Source organism: Bos indicus x Bos taurus, chromosome 1, assembly GCF_003369695.1.
Source record: "Bos indicus x Bos taurus breed Angus x Brahman F1 hybrid chromosome 1, Bos_hybrid_MaternalHap_v2.0, whole genome shotgun sequence".
Lineage (NCBI taxonomy): Eukaryota > Metazoa > Chordata > Mammalia > Artiodactyla > Bovidae > Bos > Bos indicus x Bos taurus.
The window spans coordinates 151,449,759-151,467,921 of record NC_040076.1 but is presented as its reverse complement, the minus strand read 5'-3'; the positions used below and the strand labels follow the sequence as shown (position 1 = coordinate 151,467,921).

The 18,163-nt window shown below is 44.7% G+C and overlaps 1 protein-coding gene and 1 pseudogene across 2 annotated transcripts in view; both read left to right on the top strand.

Annotated features, from left to right (window-relative positions):
- The window catches only part of LOC113896956 (collagen alpha-4(VI) chain-like), a 140,225-nt gene that overhangs the window by 57,692 nt on the left and 64,370 nt on the right, over positions 1-18,163 (top strand). For both annotated transcript variants that reach the window (XM_027549124.1, XM_027549118.1), the window contains exons 10-15: positions 2,297-2,368; positions 3,434-3,460; positions 5,993-6,037; positions 11,438-11,491; positions 14,570-14,632; positions 14,977-15,042. In XM_027549124.1, the coding sequence (XP_027404925.1) occupies positions 2,297-2,368; positions 3,434-3,460; positions 5,993-6,037; positions 11,438-11,491; positions 14,570-14,632; positions 14,977-15,042 (327 nt within the window). The remainder of the gene's footprint in view (positions 1-2,296; positions 2,369-3,433; positions 3,461-5,992; positions 6,038-11,437; positions 11,492-14,569; positions 14,633-14,976; positions 15,043-18,163) is intronic.
- LOC113897388 lies at positions 7,186-9,882 on the top strand (annotated as a pseudogene).

Here is an 18,163-nt window from a genome sequence, read left to right as displayed (position 1 = left end):
AGGAGATCCAACCAGTCCATTCTGAAGGAGATCAGTCCTGGGATTTCTTTGGAGGGAATGATGCTAAAGCTGAAAGTCCAGTACTTTGGCCACCTCATGTGAAGAGTTGACTCATTGGAAAAGACTCTGATGCTGGGAGGGGTTGGGGGCAGGAGGAGAAGGGGACGACAGAGGATGAGATGGCTGGATGGCATCACTGACTCGATGGACATGAGTCTGAGTGAACTCTGGGAGTTGGTGATGGACAGGGAGGCCTGGAGTGCTGCGATTCATGGGGTCGCAAAGGGTTGGACACGACTGAGTGACTGAACTGAACTGAACTGAAGAGAACGTTTCCATGAGTAAGATGTACTGGTTTGTTGAGACATTATCCGTTCAAGCTTTGGGTCTTAGGCAGAGCCTACTTGAAGAAAGGCAGATTCCAAGGCAAATACATAGTTCATTCACATAGCTTAAGAAGAACATTTCCATAAGAAAAATGCATTCGTTAGCTAAAGGTTTGAGAAAAGTTTAGGCGGAACCAGGTATCATCATGACAGCACAGGATTTAAAAGAAACCTCCTTTTAGTTTTGTAGAGAGAAGGGGAAAAAAATCTGACACTTGTGGTTTATGCAGGAGACACAGGAGACCTGGGTTAGATCCCTGGGTTGGGAAGACCCCTGGAGGAGGAAATGGCAAGCCCACTCCAGTATTCTTGCCTGGGAAATCCCATGGACAGAGGAACCTGGCGGGGTACAGTCCATGGGATTGCAGAGTCAGACGCGACTGAGCATGCACACACAGGCATGGGAAGGTAGTGTTCCCTGAGAGAGGCCGCTATGCCCAATTTATAGGCGACATCCTTTAGTGATTTACTTGTGTGTACGGGGGTGTGTGTTAAGCCACTTCATTCAGGCCTGACTCTTTGCAGCCTTATGGACTGTAGCCCACCCGCTGGGCTCCTCTGCCCATGGGAGTCTCCAGGCAAGAATGCTAAGTGGGCTGCCTCTCCCTCCTCCAGGGGATCTTGCAGACCCGGGGAAGAACCTGCATCTCTCCTGCCTCCTGAATTTGCAGGCAGGCTCTTTACCACTAGTGCCACCTGGAAAGCCCTGTACTGGTAACAGAATACCAAGTTCCTTCCCTATTACACTAGGGCCCAAACCCAGGTCCTTTCATTCCAGACTCAGAGTACCTCTCATGTTCCCATGTTCCCTTCAACTGTCTGGGCAGTGTTTGTAGGGAAGTTATCTGGCCTCATTAAGTCAAAGTTAGCTGTTCATACGGAGAAGGCAATGGCAACCCACTCCAGTACTCTTGCCTGGAAAATCCCACGGATGGAGGAGCCTCGTGGGCTGCAGTCCATGGGGTCACGAAGAGTCAGACATGACTGAGCGACTTCTCTTTCACTTTTCACTTTCATGCATTGGAAAAGGAAATGGCAACCCACTCCCAGCATTCTTGCCTGGAGAATCCCAAGGACGGAGGAGCATGGTAGGCTGCTTTCTACGGGGTCGCACAGAGTCGGACACGACTGAATCGACTTAGCAGCAGCAGCAGCAGCTGTTCATATTTGCAGACCTTCTTTTGATGAAAGTCTCATGGGATATACACTACTTTTTAATTTACCTTGAATCAGTTCGGCAAAAGGCATGATATTTACCGTCCCCCTTTGCCTCCAGTATTAGATCAAGAGGTCATATTAGTTGGTAGGATTCAGAAAGTCATTCTTCAAGTCTTGATTGGACGATACTGTATGCCAGGCAGTATGCTTATGGCTGGAAACCCAGAGACAAAGAAATGAGACGTTGTCCTTGTCTCTAAGAACTCATACTACAGCAGGAATATAACACGGAAAACAGATAGTGACACAGTATAGCAGAAACAGCTTCTCAGGAGGAGAGGTGATATATGGTCTACACCTTAGGGGTGAGCGGGATTTCACCAGGACGAGAGAGTTAAACAGTGTGGTTTATTCTCTGTGGAGCACAAGAAAACGTTCATCCAGTTTTGGCTGCCTGGAGGAAATGTTCAAACACACCTTCTGTTTTGTTTGAGTGCTTAAGTTTTCCCAAAGTGGCTTGACTGAACGGATTAAAAATCTAGATAATTTGGAGTCATCAGTGTGGGCAGTTGCTGGATGAACATTCTGATTGCCTTGCAGGTGATCCAATCGGGTCTTTGAGGATGTGAAAGGACTTGTAAGGATCGTGTTGTATTTTAGTCACTCGGATGGCCGTTACCGCTAGCTGGAGCCGATTGGGTGGTGGTTGAGATAGCTGCTGGATTGTCTCTATGTGTGTCATTATTCCACAGGGAGAAAGAGGCCCCCGAGGCCTTTCTGGACCCCGAGGTGAGGAAGGTTGCTGGGGTACACGAGGTGCCAAGGTGAGTGTGACCTTGAGCTGCGGCATTCTTTCCTTGTCTCTGTTTTATCCCTTGAGTTTAAGGAAAATCTTAATTCTTCAACATAGCTGTGATGTTTTCACTCTTCTCACAGGGAGGGTTTCCTAGAAGTAGAAGTAGAGCCTGAGAAAAGGAATCCAGTGTAAATAGTTTCTTGGGAGGGGACCAAAGTAAACACTGGTAGTGGAGTATGAGATGTGGAGAAGTGAGATGGAAGGGAAGGTGGCCTCAAAAGGCTGCCTTGTTCAGTAACCACTGTGGGTGGACAGAGCTTAATTCTGCTGGGGAACCGTGGGAGCCGGCGTGGAGCAAATGTGCACTTCAGTGTTATCCCACTCCAGGGTGAGGGGGTGGGGTATTCATGTACCCAAATGCTATCAGGCATTAGCTGAGGGTTGCTCTCAAGGGGCATTAATTCCCCAGTACTTCTGGACCGCCTTGTGTGTGGACAGGCTCTGGCTCCAGGAAAGAACCCTCAGGAGATGAGTCACAGAACTGGCAGCTGGAGGCGGGGCTTGAGACCCTTAAAACATTAAAGGCTGATGGGTGGGGCATCATTGCCTTAAATGTTTCCTAACTTTCCAGGATTAGACAGTCTTCTTCAGTAAGGCTAGAAAGTCTTGTCTGCAACTTCAGGGTCCTATAGAGTTTTTCTGATCACAATGACCATATTCTGCATATTCTAATGTTTCTCTTTCAATGAATTTATGCTGTTGTTCCTGGAAGCCTTCTCATGCTTGTTATTCAGTGTATTCTCAATTTTGTGCAACAAAGTGTGACTGTTATAAGTGGAAGATCACTACTGTTTCCAGCTCAGCCCTTACTGTGTGAGGAGTGGCAAGATGCAATTTTCTTCACATCACAGGTGCAGGGAAGTGGTAGTGATCAGAAGGCTGCGATGTCCATTATGGTTACTGGAGGAGGAACCTTCATATTGATCTAAAAAATTACATTTTCTTGAAATTAGGGACATATGGTTCTCTAAGTGAAACAATAGTTTAAAAGCCTCATTCAATCTCAGTCATTTTTATTTCTTCTTAACTTTAGGGAGCAAGAGGATTTTCAGGAGAAAAAGTGAGTGACCTTCCTTACTCTTTTAAAACTGGAGAACTGACTCTTTGGGAAACATGATAATGAATTCACTTGTTTTTCCTTCCTTGAGTGAGGTGGGACTTAAAACTTTCAGAAAAGGGAATATGTCAAAAAAAAAAAAAGGGGGGAATATGTCAGATGTCATTAATGGCCAAACTGCCACGCTAATGAATGGCTAATTGTAAGTCATGTATTTCAGGCTCACGGCCTGGATCTATATGATAACTTTTAAGCCTTGCTAATTCTGTAAAAATTGAGCCATCTGTTTGTCATGTTTATTTGGAAGAGTTGGTCCTGAATTCAAGGCATGGTCAAGCTTGGTGTCAAGTAGGAGAGAGATGCTAGCACACAGCTGCAAAGGAGCTGGCATAGTAGGGAATGGCTGTGTATTCAGAAGCAAAGTATCCATTTGCTTGTCCATTCATTCAGAAAAATTTATTAGGTTCCTTCTCTGTTCCCCACATTACCCTTGGGAATGGTTACAAAGTGGTGAAAAGTCAAACAATGGCTGATAGGTATCAGGTCTCCTGGTACCACTGACCCATCCCTATAGCCTGTGCCCAACACAGCATGTAATTTTAGCCCAGCAGTTTCGTGTGCTCATATTCATTCTCTAACTCAGCCGTATGTTTGCTAAAAAAAATGCCTGAAACTTGATTTCCTTGTGTGGCCAGTAGGAGTAAATCAACCAACCATCCCACATATGTGACATACATCTTATTCTGCTTGCTGCTGCTGCTGCTGCTGCTAAGTCGCTTCAGTCATGTCCGACTCTGTGCAACCCCATAGACGGCAGCCCACCAGGCTCCCCCGTCCCTGGGATTCTCCAGGCAAGAACACTGGAGTGGGTTGCCATTTCCTTCTCCAATGCAGGAAAGTGAAAAGTGAAAGTGAAGTCGCTGAGTCTTGTCCGACTCTTAGCGACCCCATGGACTGCAGCCTACCAGGCTCCTCCATCCATGGGATTTTCCAGGCAAGAGTACTAGAGTGGGGTGCTATTGCCTTCTCCATTATTCTGCTTGCAGAACTTCAAATATTTTTCTTCAAAAGATACTTTGTAAACTATTTTCTTCAAAAGAGTTTCCCTGGTGGCTCAGATGGTAAAGCGTCTGCCTACAATGTAGGAGACCCAGGTTCAATCCCTGGATTGGGAAGATCCTCTGGAGAAGGAAATGGCAACCCACCCCAGTACTCTTGCCTGGAAAACCCCAAGGATGGAGGAGCCTGGTAGGCTACAGTCCATGGAGTTGCAGAGAGTCGGACACGACTGAGCAACTTCATTCACTGAGATACTTGGGAAAATGAAGGATCCATAATTTGAAAGTGATGGAATGCTTGATGAACCATCACAATACAGCTGCCAGTTTTTACTTTCATCACGAGTTAGCCCCAGTGTTTCAGTTCTTTTCTAAAGAAGTTTTTTTTTTTTTTTTTTTTTTTAAGTCTTTCAAAATGCATACATATGCATACACACTCATTTAATTCCTACTTCTTCTGGAATCATCCAAGTTTCCATTATGCAGATTAATTCAGGGATATTTGCCAGTCTTTTTAAACTAAAAAAATAGTCAGTGGCATATTCTCAGGATGCTTTTGTGTGCCTTCAGTTCAGTTCAGTCGCTCAGTCGTGTCCAACTCTTTGCGACCCCATGAATCGAAGCACGCCAGGCCTCCCTGTCCATCACCAACTCCCGGAGTTTACTCAGACTCACGTCCATTGAGTCAGTGATGCCACCCAGCCATCTCATCCTCTGTCGTCCCCTTCTCCTCCTGCCCCCAATCCCTCCCAGCATCAGAGTCTTTTCCAATGAGTCAGCTCTCCACATGAGGTGGCCAAAGTACTGGAGTCTCAGCTTTAGCATCATTCCTTCCAAAGAAATCCCAGGGCTGATCTCCTTCAGAATGGACTGGTTGGATCTCCTTGCAGTCCAAGGGACTCTTTGTGTGCCTTAGCTTCAGAATAAAAGAATGTAAAACTATGAAAAAAAAAAAAAGAAACCCAACGGCAAAAGGACCAATGTTAGCATGTAGACAACCTGTGAGGAATGTTTCATTCAGTCTTGTGAAGGAGTTACAGTACTTGTTTCAGTGTAAAAACTTAAAAGGAAGTCTTTCTGTCCATTCAAAATCTGAGTTCCTTTTCTTTAACAGCTGAGCTGTCAAGAAAAACAGTATATAGAGCTACTATCCACCTCAGGAAGAAAATAATTACTGCTTTTAATGCTGCCATGCATTGGAGAAGGAAATGGCAACCCACTCCAATGTTCTTGCCTGGAGAATCCCAGGGATGGGGAAGCCTGGTGGGCTGCTGTCTATGAGGTCACACAGAGTCGGACATGACTGAAGTGACTTAGCAATAGCAATACGTGAATGCAGTATATAAATGTTTTTTTTTTTGGAGGTCTAGATTCTTGTACCAACTGAGAACAATATTAGCAAAGAAATTAGCATCAGAACAAGAACATGTACCCTGGTCCTCTTTGCCTAACGTTCTCATCTTCCTTTGCACCGCAGGGCAACCCTGGTGAGGAGGGTGTTGATGGCTTGCACGGAGACCAGGTACACAAAGTCTCTCATTCTGTGTCCCCAGCCCCTCTCTGCCCCCACTAGTGTGGCATTAATAGTCTCTACGGTTGCCACGATTGGTCTGGAAATGCAAGTAAAGACGCATGGTTAACAATGTCGAAAGTTAGCTTATATATTTGCTATTATCTTCAAAACACAAGGGTCTTGGAGACTTAACTCCCATTTCACGTATTAATGTCCAGTATTTTATTTCTGTCTTTTTATTTTGTTAATTTCTGCTAAATGAGACTTTGTCACAATTATGGTTTTATCTGGTTGATCCTTATCTGGCTTTACCCTCATTTCTGTTGCTATCACTGATACCTTCAAAAGAACATGGAAAGATGGTGCTTCTTTTGCCTAAGGCACAACTTTTAGAGTTTTTCTTTAACAACGGTTGTAAACTCCCTTGGTTGTTTTTTATCTGGAAAAAAAAAATCTCATGATTTCACACTTTTACTTGAAAGATTGTTCTTCGGTAAACTATTTTCTCTCGGACTTTGGAAATGTGATTTTGTATTCTCCTGGGCTTCTATTGTCTTCTCTCCTTCGCTTTTGCTGTTTAGAAGTTATCCATCAAGCTGAAAGCTTAACCCCAGCTCACCTCCCCACCGCCAGGACCACCACGCCTGGCCTCCCCTTGAACACCCCACCATGGCCAGTCCTGTTTTCACCTTATAAAGATGGTAGTGTGAGATCAATGCAACCTTTAGACTAATGGCTGTTTGAAACATTGCCTCCACCTATTATATGGGTGCAGTATTCTGTGATGATTTGACAGAGAAGGACACCTGTGTTCCTCACTCTCAAATATTTTGAGTGGTGCCTCAAAGGGCACCCAATGCCTCTACTCTGGAAAAAGACATTGATTCAGTGCAGTTTCCAATCAATGAACAATGCTTTGAACTGGTCAACTTCGGAAACACATGCTGCTGTGGTTCCATGCTGCGGCCTTGAACTCCTGCCAGAGGTTCAGGGAGAATGTCCTGGCACACAAGGCCTAACCCAGAAAGGAGGAAAACTTGTTGACCTGTCTGGGAGACTGTTTCCACAGCATTGCCACCCCGAAGAAGGTTAGTGTGACCCCACCAGAGAAGTGCGTTTCGAGGTTGAGACACGAAAGCGATCTCTTAGACAAGTACATGCAGCAGGATGCTCATGAACGTTTAAATTATTTGCTGAACGCGGACATCCCGCAGGAAGAGAAGAAACTAAATGGGAGATTAAAAAATGGCAGTGTGAAGGAACTGCAGAGAGTGATAAACCAGGATCACTTGTGTCCATGAGATTTCTCAGGGAACACTCACCCATGAAACTTGATGCTTGAGCTATGATAAACCAGGATCACTTGTGTCCAAGAGATTTCTCAGGGAACACTCACCCATGAAACTTGATGCTTGAGCTGTGAAACTGTCTGTAGCAAAAGATGAAGATTTTCTTGACCTTTGTGTCAATGTGGAGCAGAATATATCTATTGCTCCCTGTCTAAGAGACTTCAGCAACACAGAAACATTGTGGAGAGGACAAGAATATTGTCGTGAAACAGGTGGCAGCAGAGGCCCAGCAAAGGATGAGCGTCAGAAAGCCCCCCATGATTTTGGCCTTGCGTGTCGAGTGGTACAAGTACAGGGAGCAGCTCCACGTACACCAGATGATCTTACCAGGTGGTCTTCCTGCTGGAACTGCAGCTCTCCAACGCCTGCAGTGATGTGGTGCATCTGGACTGCATGTACCTTCTGGCTGTGGTGGCGGTCCACTGGGGCAGTGCTCCTAATCATGGCTTTATGTCCATTTTACTGTGGTGAAAAGTCATGGCTTCTGGCTTTTGTTTGCTGATGACGTGGTAGAGAAAATGGATGCCCAAGCTACTGAAGAATTCTATGGCCTGACTTCAGATATAAAAAAAAATTCAGAATCTGGATATATTTTATTCTGTCCATCAAGATAATAACTTAAAGGACTGTGGGACTCATTTGAATGGGGGGAACTGTTCAAAGCACTCTGAGCTGCAGACGTTTCTCTGCAGACACCCATCCCCGCCAGAGACCCACCAGCAGTGTACTCCATGTCTCAGGGGTCTGGCTGTGTGACTCCTCCCCCTTCCCCCAGCTCCCCTTCATTTTCCTACATGCAGCCCTACTCGTGGGTTTAAGTTAGTCTGAGGTAACGTCAACTGCAGTCAGATTGTAGTAAGGTTTAGATGAATGACATTTGCTAATTTCAGGATTGAAATCACGATTGCTGGGAGAAATATTAACAACCTCAGATATGCAGATGATACTGCTCTAATCTAGTCAAAGCTATGGTTTTTCCAGTGGTCATGTATGGATGTGAGAGTTGGACTCTAAAGAAAGCTGAGCACCAAAGAATTGATACTTTTGAACTGTGGTGTTAGAGAAGACTCTTGACAGTCCCTTGGACTACGAGGAGATCTAACCAGATCTCCTTTCCAAATCCTAAAGGAAATCAACCCTGAATATTCATTGGAATATTCTTGCCTGAAAAATCTCATGGACAGAGGAACCTAGTGGGCTACAGTTCATGGGGTTGCAAAGACTCAGACAAAGGACCGAGTGACTGAGCACACATTCATTGTAAGGACTGATGCTTAAGCTGAAGCTGAATGCTTTGGCTACCTGATATGAAGAGCTGACTCACTGGAAAAGACCCTGATGCTGGGAAAGACTGAGGGCAGGAGGAGAAGGGGGTGACAGGATGAGATGGTTGGATAGCATCACCAACTCAGTGGACATGAGTTTGAGCCAACTCTGGGAGTTGGTGAAGGACAGGGAAGCCTGGCATGCTACAGTCCTTGAAATCGCAAAAAGCTGGACACAACTGAACCACTGAACAACAACATGTTATGGCTCTGTCTGGCTGAATTAGAATGACATTTATTATAAACATGGACAGTCTATTTGGGGTCTTTACTAATCTTCCTAAAGAAAGTGAAAGAAAGTGAAGTCACTTAGTCGTGTCTGACTCTTTACGACCCCATGGACTGTAGTCACAGGCTCCTCTGTCCATGGGATTTTCCAGGCCAAAATACTGGAGGGAGTTGTCATTTCCTTCTCCAGGGGATCTTCCCAACCCAGGGATCGAACCCAGGTCTCCCTCATTGTAGACAGAGGCTTTACCGTCTGAGACACCAGGGAAGTAATCTTCCTAAATGACTTCCTAAATGACTTCTCATTTCAATGCATTCCTTTAACTCATCTTTGGAAAGACTGCTCCCCATTTTTAGCTTCTCTGCCTCTTTTCCAACAGAAGGACAGAAGAATGGGGTGGATGCCCACCTTTTAAGAGCTGAAACTATAGCTTTAAGTTTGCGTGAGTGAAAAGGTTTAAAAGGAACCTCGAAACTGAATTCATCCTCCAGGTGGAACTTGGAGAAGAGAAGCTGTTGAGGGTGTCTAGTGGCTGCCCTGGGCTGTGCCTACCGGCTGTTAGAATCCCAGGGACTGAGGAGATGTGGAGCTCAGGGCAGGCAAAGCTGAGTGGGGGAAGCTTTTATGTACAGTGGAAAGTGGCTTTTCTTGTCTTGCTATCAAAACCTAGTTTCAGGGAAAGGGCTCTGTGCTCTGTTTTCAGTGCTGCTTGTCTTCTGTCCGTGAGTTGTATCTCTCCTTTATCTGATGCCGCTAAGCTCTCCAAGGGATCTTTCCAATCCTGCTGGTGTTTCACAGTCAGTGGTGGCAGGGCACAGACCCCATGGAGACTGCCTCCAGCCCAGTTCTCCTTAGCCAGGCGATACCTTTCCTCGCAGGAGGTGCATTGCACACCTGTTCGCCTGTTAGCATTTCGGTCGTGTGCGAGGCCCCAGCAAGGCCCAGGACTAACATGGAACCTTCCCTAGAGGAGATAGTGGAGTTAGCTCAGGATACAGGTGGGTCAAAGGGAGTGTCCATGGGTGGATGGAAAGGTGACCAAAATGGCAGTGTTTCCTTGGCTCAGATTCCCAAGGTGCTTGACAAGACGGAGTGTTTTTTTGGATGAACCTTATCTCACCATAGTTATTTTACCTTTTTCACTTTTGTCTTATATGTATTTATTAAATCATTTGAGTATTGGTACCTTTTATTAAAAGGGTCCTTGTGGGGGAAAAAAAGTTAACCATCAAATAATGGTTGTTCCTTTGTCAGCAACCTTTAAAAAATATCGGCTGCTTCCCAGATTTCCGTTTGTTTCCAGTTTCTGCAATTTCGTGTGACCAGTCCAGGTGTGGGTTACTTTTCCCTTATCCTGTTTGGGACTTATTAGGCTTCTGAATCTGAGCATTTGTACCTTCTCTTAAGTTTTGGAGACCTCTCTGGTGGCTTAGAGGGTAAAGCGTCTGCCCGCAATGCGGGAGACCTGGGTTCAATCTCCAAGATCCCCTGGAGAAGGCAGTGGCACCCCACTCCAGTACTCTTGCCTGGAGAATCCCATGGATGGAGGAGCCTGGTGGGCTACAGTCCACGGGGTCGCAAAGAGTCAGACACGACTGAGTGACTTCACTTTCACTTTAAGTTTTGGAAAAGCCTTAGCAGATTATCATTTTGAAGTTGTTATTTTTCCCATTTTCTCTGTGATCTCCTTCTGGAAGTCTAATTGAAAACTTGTGGACCTTCCCATTTTATCTTCAATAGCTTGGTCTATCTTTTATATTTTCTATTTCGTTGTCTTTCTCTGCCGGAATCTGAATAATTTCTTCAGTTCCTAGCTCACCAATCCTTTGGTAATTTGTGTTTAGCATACAGTTTAACCTGCCAATTGGATTTTTAATTTTGGTTATTCTGATTTCCACTTCAAGAAGTTCTGTTTGATTTTTCTCTCAAATCTGCTGGATCATTTTTAAAAATAAAAAAAATATAGTGGCTGTTTTACTCTTTCTTTTTGGTTAGTTAAATGTATTAAAGATACTTACGGTAATTCTGATTATCTATAGTCATTCGAAGCCTGATTTGTTGTCTGTTGGTTCTGCTGGTTTCTTCCTCACGTGTGTTGTGACTTTTGATTGAAACTCATTTTTGATGGAACTTTGTCTGCAAGAAGTCGCTGAAGCCTGAGTGGAGTGCTTCTGCCATGCACTTGTGGCTCTACCTCCTGGAAGCGCGTTAAAATAAATGTAGTTTTCACACCACATACTTGCAGAATGATCAGAAGTCCTTAGGGAAGCCAGTGGCTATTGCTCCCCTAGATTCCTGCTTTCTCTTTATTAGGAACTCCAAGGATTTCTCTTTTCCTTTATCAGCTCGTAGACGTAGTTAAGGTATAATTTTTCAGGATATCTCGTCTGCGTAGAGTCAGATTTAGAACTTCCTGCTCTTGGCTAGAATGTCAAAGCATGTGAAAAAGTTTCCGGTGTGACTAATGTAATGAGGATTCTTCGTATGTTTCTTTTTCTTTTCCTAGGGTGATCGTGGAGTCCCAGGGTCACCAGGAGAAAAAGGGAATCGAGGAAATAGGGTAAAGTGTGAGGATACCCTTCTCTCCTCTTTTTCATATTCCTGCTGCGTAAACTCACCTTGACAGCTCATTTTTAAGCTCTGGGAAAGAATCATCTAGTGACTTTATACTAGACTGGGAGTTAAGGGCAACAGACATTAGATGAGTGTTTGGAATCTTTACTGAAGGCCTGGCTCCGCTGATGGTGAGGAATAGGTAATCCAAGTTGCCTGTCTTTTGTGGTTTATCACATGCGACATTCCCTGTCTCACCAGCTTGCTGTAGCTCCCTGTCACCAGGATTTCATCTCTCATCCAAGGCCTTTCAACCACACCCTTCTCTAATCTCGGCCAAGAACCTGTCTTTCCCAGACGGATTGTACTTCCTACTCTGTCTTGAAGGTTCCTTCTGTGTCCCTGCCTCTGTGTCTCAGCCTGCGCCAAGCACCCCTCCTTGAATGCCCTTTCCCTGCCTCCATCTTTTAAAAAGATTTTTACAAGCTTTATTGAAGTATAATTGGTTTGCAAAGTTGTAATAATTTCTGCTGTACGGCAGAGTGCTTCAGTTATACACATGTATTTATTCCTTTTCATATTTTTTCCATTCTGGTTTATCACACATAGTGTTCTCTGCACGATCCTGCAGAACTTTGTTGTTTATCCTGCGTATACCAGTTTGCATTGTGCTAACCCCAAGCTCCCACTCTCTTCCTCCGCCGTGTCCTCCCTGCTTCCATCTTCAGTGCTTATTTGAACATCACTTTTCTTCAGTCTCCATCTTCTTTCTTTCTCCCTGTGATGCCCTCCTTGGCCCTGTCAGTCTGGTGGCCTCCCCCTTCTCTTCGTCCTTCCCGTGAGCACTGTTTGCACGATCTGCTTGAAGTTACCTCTCTGTGTAAGGGAAGGCAGATACCCGATGTAAGTATCGCCACTCTCCCTTCCTGTGCCTTTGGCAGACATCACTAGTCAGTTATGGAATCCAGCCTGAAGGGCACAGCACCAGAATCAGCTTCTGCTGATTGGATAAAGGGGGTGAAATTTATTTATTTCTTTGTACCCCTCATAGAATTAGAATAATGAATTGATTTCCTGATAAGTAAAAAGGGGAGTTACAAGGCATGGCTTTTTACTGAGGTTCAATTTCCAACCTGTAGTTTGTAGACCAAAATTGCAGAGAAGGTGGGGCATACCACACTTCTTCCAAGACTGGAGAGCCTTCAGTTTCTACCAAATCTTGTTCAACTCAGTAAATGCCCTTCAAGTGCTTCCTATCTGCAGGGCATTTTGGTAGATACAGAGACGGTTCAAAGGTAAACAAGTCATGGTTATGACCAACAAAGAGCTGGGTAACTGGTGCAGGAGATTGGATTTGTAGAGGAAGAACTCTAACACAAGATAGGATAAAATAAAATCTGTAAGAAAGGTGCAGATGAAGAAGAATGGGAGCACACACTGACTTGGAGAGGAGTCTAAAAGAGAGTGGCCTTCTTCATCCAATCAATCATAAATATTACCTGAGCATCTGTTGTAATTCAGGTGTGAGTTCTGTGTCTCAGAACTGGCCTTTATGTGGAAAGACAGACATGAATGAAACAATCATGGAAATAGATGTAAGATTACTGCGGAGATAAGTGTATGAAGAGGAGGTAAATTTCAGGGGCATCTGATCCAACCTGTGCAGTCAGGAAGCCTTCACTGAGGAAGTAAAGATGGGAGACAATTTAAAGGATTAGTAAAACCCGATGGTGAGGAAGGAGGAAGGGGAAAAGACCAGACCTCCCTACTGATGTCTGTGGGCCTTTGAGAATGTGCCGAGGGCAGGCAGAACTCAGGCATTCCAGGGAAAGCAGGAAGTCAAGACAGTCTGCACTCTGACCTCTATGAGAGGCACATACAGGGTGTTCCAGGCTAAGTTTCAGCTGGCCTAGAAACTTTCAGCAGGAAGGTTTATAGGCAAAGAAGAACATGTTCAAAGCCATCGATGTGGAGGATTACTCTGGAAGCCAGTATTTGGGTCAGCAAAAGGAGGAGCTAGATGTTGGGCAAAACAAAATAGGAACCATACACCAGATTTTATACTTCACATGTTAATTTATTATTCTATTGACTCCCTGTAACAGCCCTAATAAGATAGGTGTATCATTTTTACAAGAGAAAAGATTGTCTTAGAGAAGTCAAATAAATTTGCCTTGCTAGTAAATTAATCAGCAGGATGGGAATTTGAAGTCATGAATTCCTTCTTATCACTATATCAGGCCAGGGACGAGTTGAGGAGGGGGCTTCTTGTAGAGCCCAGAGAATATGTTTCCTGTGTGTCTGAGACCCAGATCTCAGAGGGGTTGCCGCACATCACTATTCTCAGAGTGTGTGTACCCTCCATCAGTTCAGCTCAGTTCAGTTGCTCAGTCGTGTCTGACTCTTAGTGACCCCACGGACTGCAGCACTCCAGGCCTCCCTGTCCATCACTGTACATAACACCCTCTGTGGAAGGTCCCTGCAGTGGAGCGGCTCTCTCCAACTCTGTGGCTCTGTAGGAACTGGGACACAGAGATGGTACCGCTAACGGCAGATTTTAAGAGACGTAACCATTTGCTTATCGTGTCATAGTCTCATAGCAAGTGGGTCTCCCTCTCTGGTTCCCCATCGACAGCAGTGAGGAGCTCTGCAAGCATTTTTTGTCTCTTTTCCTCCTTTTTTTTTTTTCATGAGATCACTTGCTCTGCTAATGCTGTGCACATCTGTGATGAAGAAAGCCTTCTTCTTTTTCTTACATGTGTGTGTACGAAGGAGCATCAGGAAGCTGTGGAAAGATCCAGGGATTTGGAGGTGGGGAGATGAGGTCCACGTTCCCCATACACAAATGGGTTAATTCTTGAGTTGTCAGTGTTGAATGAGGTAATATACATTAGGGCCAGGTGTGTCACAGATTTCCAATGAAAGTATGATTTTTTTTTTCTGTGTCTCCTTCTCACCTCTTTGCCAGCGAATGCTTTAAGGTTCAAGTCCTAAGTTGCTCTTTTAATTTAAGTCTCCCTTCTCCTCTCCCTTTAGGCAATAGGTGATTTTAAAAAGTGACACTTGTCTTTTAATGTGATTTAAGGGCTTGATGGGACCACCCGGACAACGTGGAGAGCGTGGAGAGCCTGGGCTAAGGGGAGATCCTGTGAGTGGTGGTTGAGGCATTTCTGCTGCGTTCATCCAGGGACTGTGAACTGTTTTCTTGAGCACAACAGCAGAGAACAATGAATTACTCATTAATGAGGCATCTGTTCAGCCTATCTAAGTATTGCAACAAATAAGAGATTTGAGAGAAAATCCATCTTACAGAACATCTGGGTTCTTAAAGAGCTTGGAATTTTAGTTGCACTGGGTATTTGGGATGATTGAGCAGATCCAGACAATGAAAAGATACCATTTTGGTACCTTTTTTCCCCCCAATCTTTCTTCCTGTACTTTCTTTTCCTGCCTTTCCCGTCCAGTTGAGCTAAGAAACTTTCATTTTCTCAGGGGGATCCTGGAATTGATAGTCCCATCCAAGGCCCTGAGGGAGAAAAAGGAAGGCGTGGACGCCAGGTAAGCCAGTCTCGTGTTTGCCTGGGGATACTGGTACCCATGGGAACAGATGCTAGCTGCTGCAGAAGACTTGGGCATTCAGGCTGGATCAACGTAGAAAACCAGAGACCAAACCCGTAGGACTCCATTATCCACAGAGACGGGAACTCCCACCTATATCCTTGCCTCTTAGGTTTTTGTTTTTTTTTTTTTAACCAATCTTATCTAACACAGCATTAATAATAAAAGTTATTTACATTTCTGGTCCTTGGTTTCTTCATCTCCAAAATGAAACCATTAGACTCAAGGATGCCTAAGATCTTTCCAGTTTTAAAATTCTCCAGTTTTATAATTTGAACAATGCTCAGGGTTTTACACTGCTGGCTTGCTTTCTGTTACTGCTTGTGTTAATTGATTTGTATCAGGTACCAGTCGTTTTTAAAGATAAGGTCCTTGTCTGCTTCTAAATACTAGAAGTATCCTGATAGGAGTCATCACAGAAGCAACTAAATTTGTTGGAAGCTAATTTTAGATTTTCATGTCCCAGACATTAAAAGGCATGACTTGGAAAAAGATGAAAATAACCCAATCCTCACAATTCATCATTCCGAGTTTCCAGGAATGAAGTCTGCGTAGCAAATGCTTGTATAACTACAGAGGATCCACTATTATTTGAACTCCAGTTTGCATCCGTTGACAAAACCTTACGACTGTGGGTCTCCCCCCGGAATATGACTGGTTCACAACCCTTTGATACACATCCAGGTACTGAAGAAAATCCAGCTTGTAACAAGATCATTATTATGTAGCTATGTGAGAAAACTGTCAGGACTTGCTGCAAGAACGTCTCGTGCTCCTGTCAATTGCAGTTATTTTGGACCAGCTGGGAGGATTTTCTTTGGTGAGTTGAGATCAGAAGCCCTGTGAATAGCCAGCCACTCTATCAGCTATGGTGTTGAGCGAAGGGAAACAACTCTTAACCCGCGTGGGCCCCAGTTTCCGTGAGGTTTCCTCATGGGCAAGGTTGGACTATTAGAGAAATCATTTCCAAATTTCCAGGAGTCAGTGGGTGAAAGGACCTGATCCATAGAAACTGTGGTTTGCTCCTGTTTCACTGCTCAGAAGGAAGTCAGGCCCCTGTACAAACCGTCTAGTGTGTGTCTATCACAGCACCACAGCCAGGCAGAGAGCCTCCTGCTCCCAGCTTTCAGAGGCCTCCGTGGCTGACTTTAGCTGAGGGTTATTAACCTTGAACACCAGATCCCCAAACTGTGTGTGCAAACAAGAGCTGCAACCGATGCAGTGCTCTAACGTGCTGCATCTAGGTTCCCTATGCTTTTTACTATGCAGAGCTCAAAGAAGGATCTTAACTACGTATTCTTTGAATAGATTCAGATAATAGAAGTCACTCCTAGAGCTAGGTAAGCAGGCAGCTAGCTGGTGGCTCAAAATTCTCCAAGCCAGGCTTCAACAGTATGTGAACCACGAACTTCCAGATGTTCAAGCTGGATTTAGAAAAGTCAGAGGAACCAGAGATCAAATTGCCAACATACGCTGGACATCGAAAAAGCAAGAGAATTCCAGAAAAATATCTACTTCTGCTTCATTGACTATGCTAAAGCCTCTGACAGCATGGATCACAACAAACTGTGGAAAATTCTTCAGGTGATGGGAATACCAGACCGTCTGACCTGCCTCCTGAGAAATCTGTAAGCAGGTCAAGAAGCAACAGTTAGAACCAGACATGAAACAACAGACTGGTTCCAAATTGGGAAAGGAGTGTGTAAAGGCTGTATATTGTCACCCTGCTTATTTAACTTCTATGCAGAGCACATCATGCGAATGCCAGGCTGGAGGAAGAACAAGCTGGAATCAAGATTGCCGGGAGAAATATCAATAACCTCAGATATGCAGATGACACCACCCTTATGGCAGAAAGTGAAGAGGAACTCAAAAGCCTCTTGATGAAAGTGAAAGAGGAGAGTGAAAAAGCTGGCTTAACGCTCAACATTCAGAAAACTAAGATCATGGCATCTGGTCCCATCACTTCGTGGCAAATAGATGGGGAAACAATGGAAACAGTGACAGACTTTATTTTCTTGGGCTTCAGAATCACTGCAGATGGTGACTGCAGCCATGAAATTAAAAGATGGTTGCCCCTTGGAAGGAAAGTTACGACCAACCTAGACAGCATATTAAAAAGCAGAGACATTACTTTATCACCAAAGGTCCATCTAGTCAAAGGTATGGTTTTTCTAGTGGTCATGTTTGGATGTGAGAGTTGGACTATAAAGAAAGCTGAGTGCCGAAGCTTTTGAACTGTGATGTTGGAGAAGACTCTTGAGAGTCCCTTGGACTGCAAGGAGATCCAACCAGTCCATCCTAAAGGAAATCAGTCCTGAATATTCATTGGAAGGACTGATGCTGAAGCTGAAACTCCTATACTTTGGCCACCTGATGTGAACTGGCTCCTTGGAAAAGACCCTGATGCTGGGAATGATTGAAGCTGGGAGGAGAAGGGGATGACAGAGGATGAGATGGTGGGATGGCATCACTGACTCGATGGACATGAGTTTGAGCAAATTTCAGGAGTTGGTGATGGACAGGGAGGCCTGGCATGCAGCATTCCATGGGGCTGAAAAGAGGACACGACTGAGCTAGTGAACTGAACTGAGCTGACGTTGTAGCCTGTGAAGTGCTATGAGAAGAGAGCCCTCTAGAGAGCAGTCTTTCCTTGGTGTTAGTTCTGAGTTGATATGAAGTGCAGATTCAAGGTAATCTGGAAAGAGAAACTCTACCGTATGCCTAGTGTTTGGGGAAGGAAGGGGAAACCGGTAATGGCTTCACATTTCTGGGGAAAACAAAAACCAATACGACTTTTCTGAAAGGCAATCAGATAACACCCATCCATCAGGACTGCTGTTTTTCATGTTTTTTTTTTTTTTTTTAAATATGCAAGTGACAGAAAGCCTGACTGGCAGTGTTTAGCTAATAAATGTGTTTGATAGTCCAGGGGTAGGTGACTCCAGGTCTCTTACACCAGCTCAGTGATGTCATCAAAACCCAGAGGTGTCCTCAGGGACCCAGGGACTCTTTCCACAGTGCCATCCTCAGTGTGGCTCTTGGGCTTGACACTATAAAG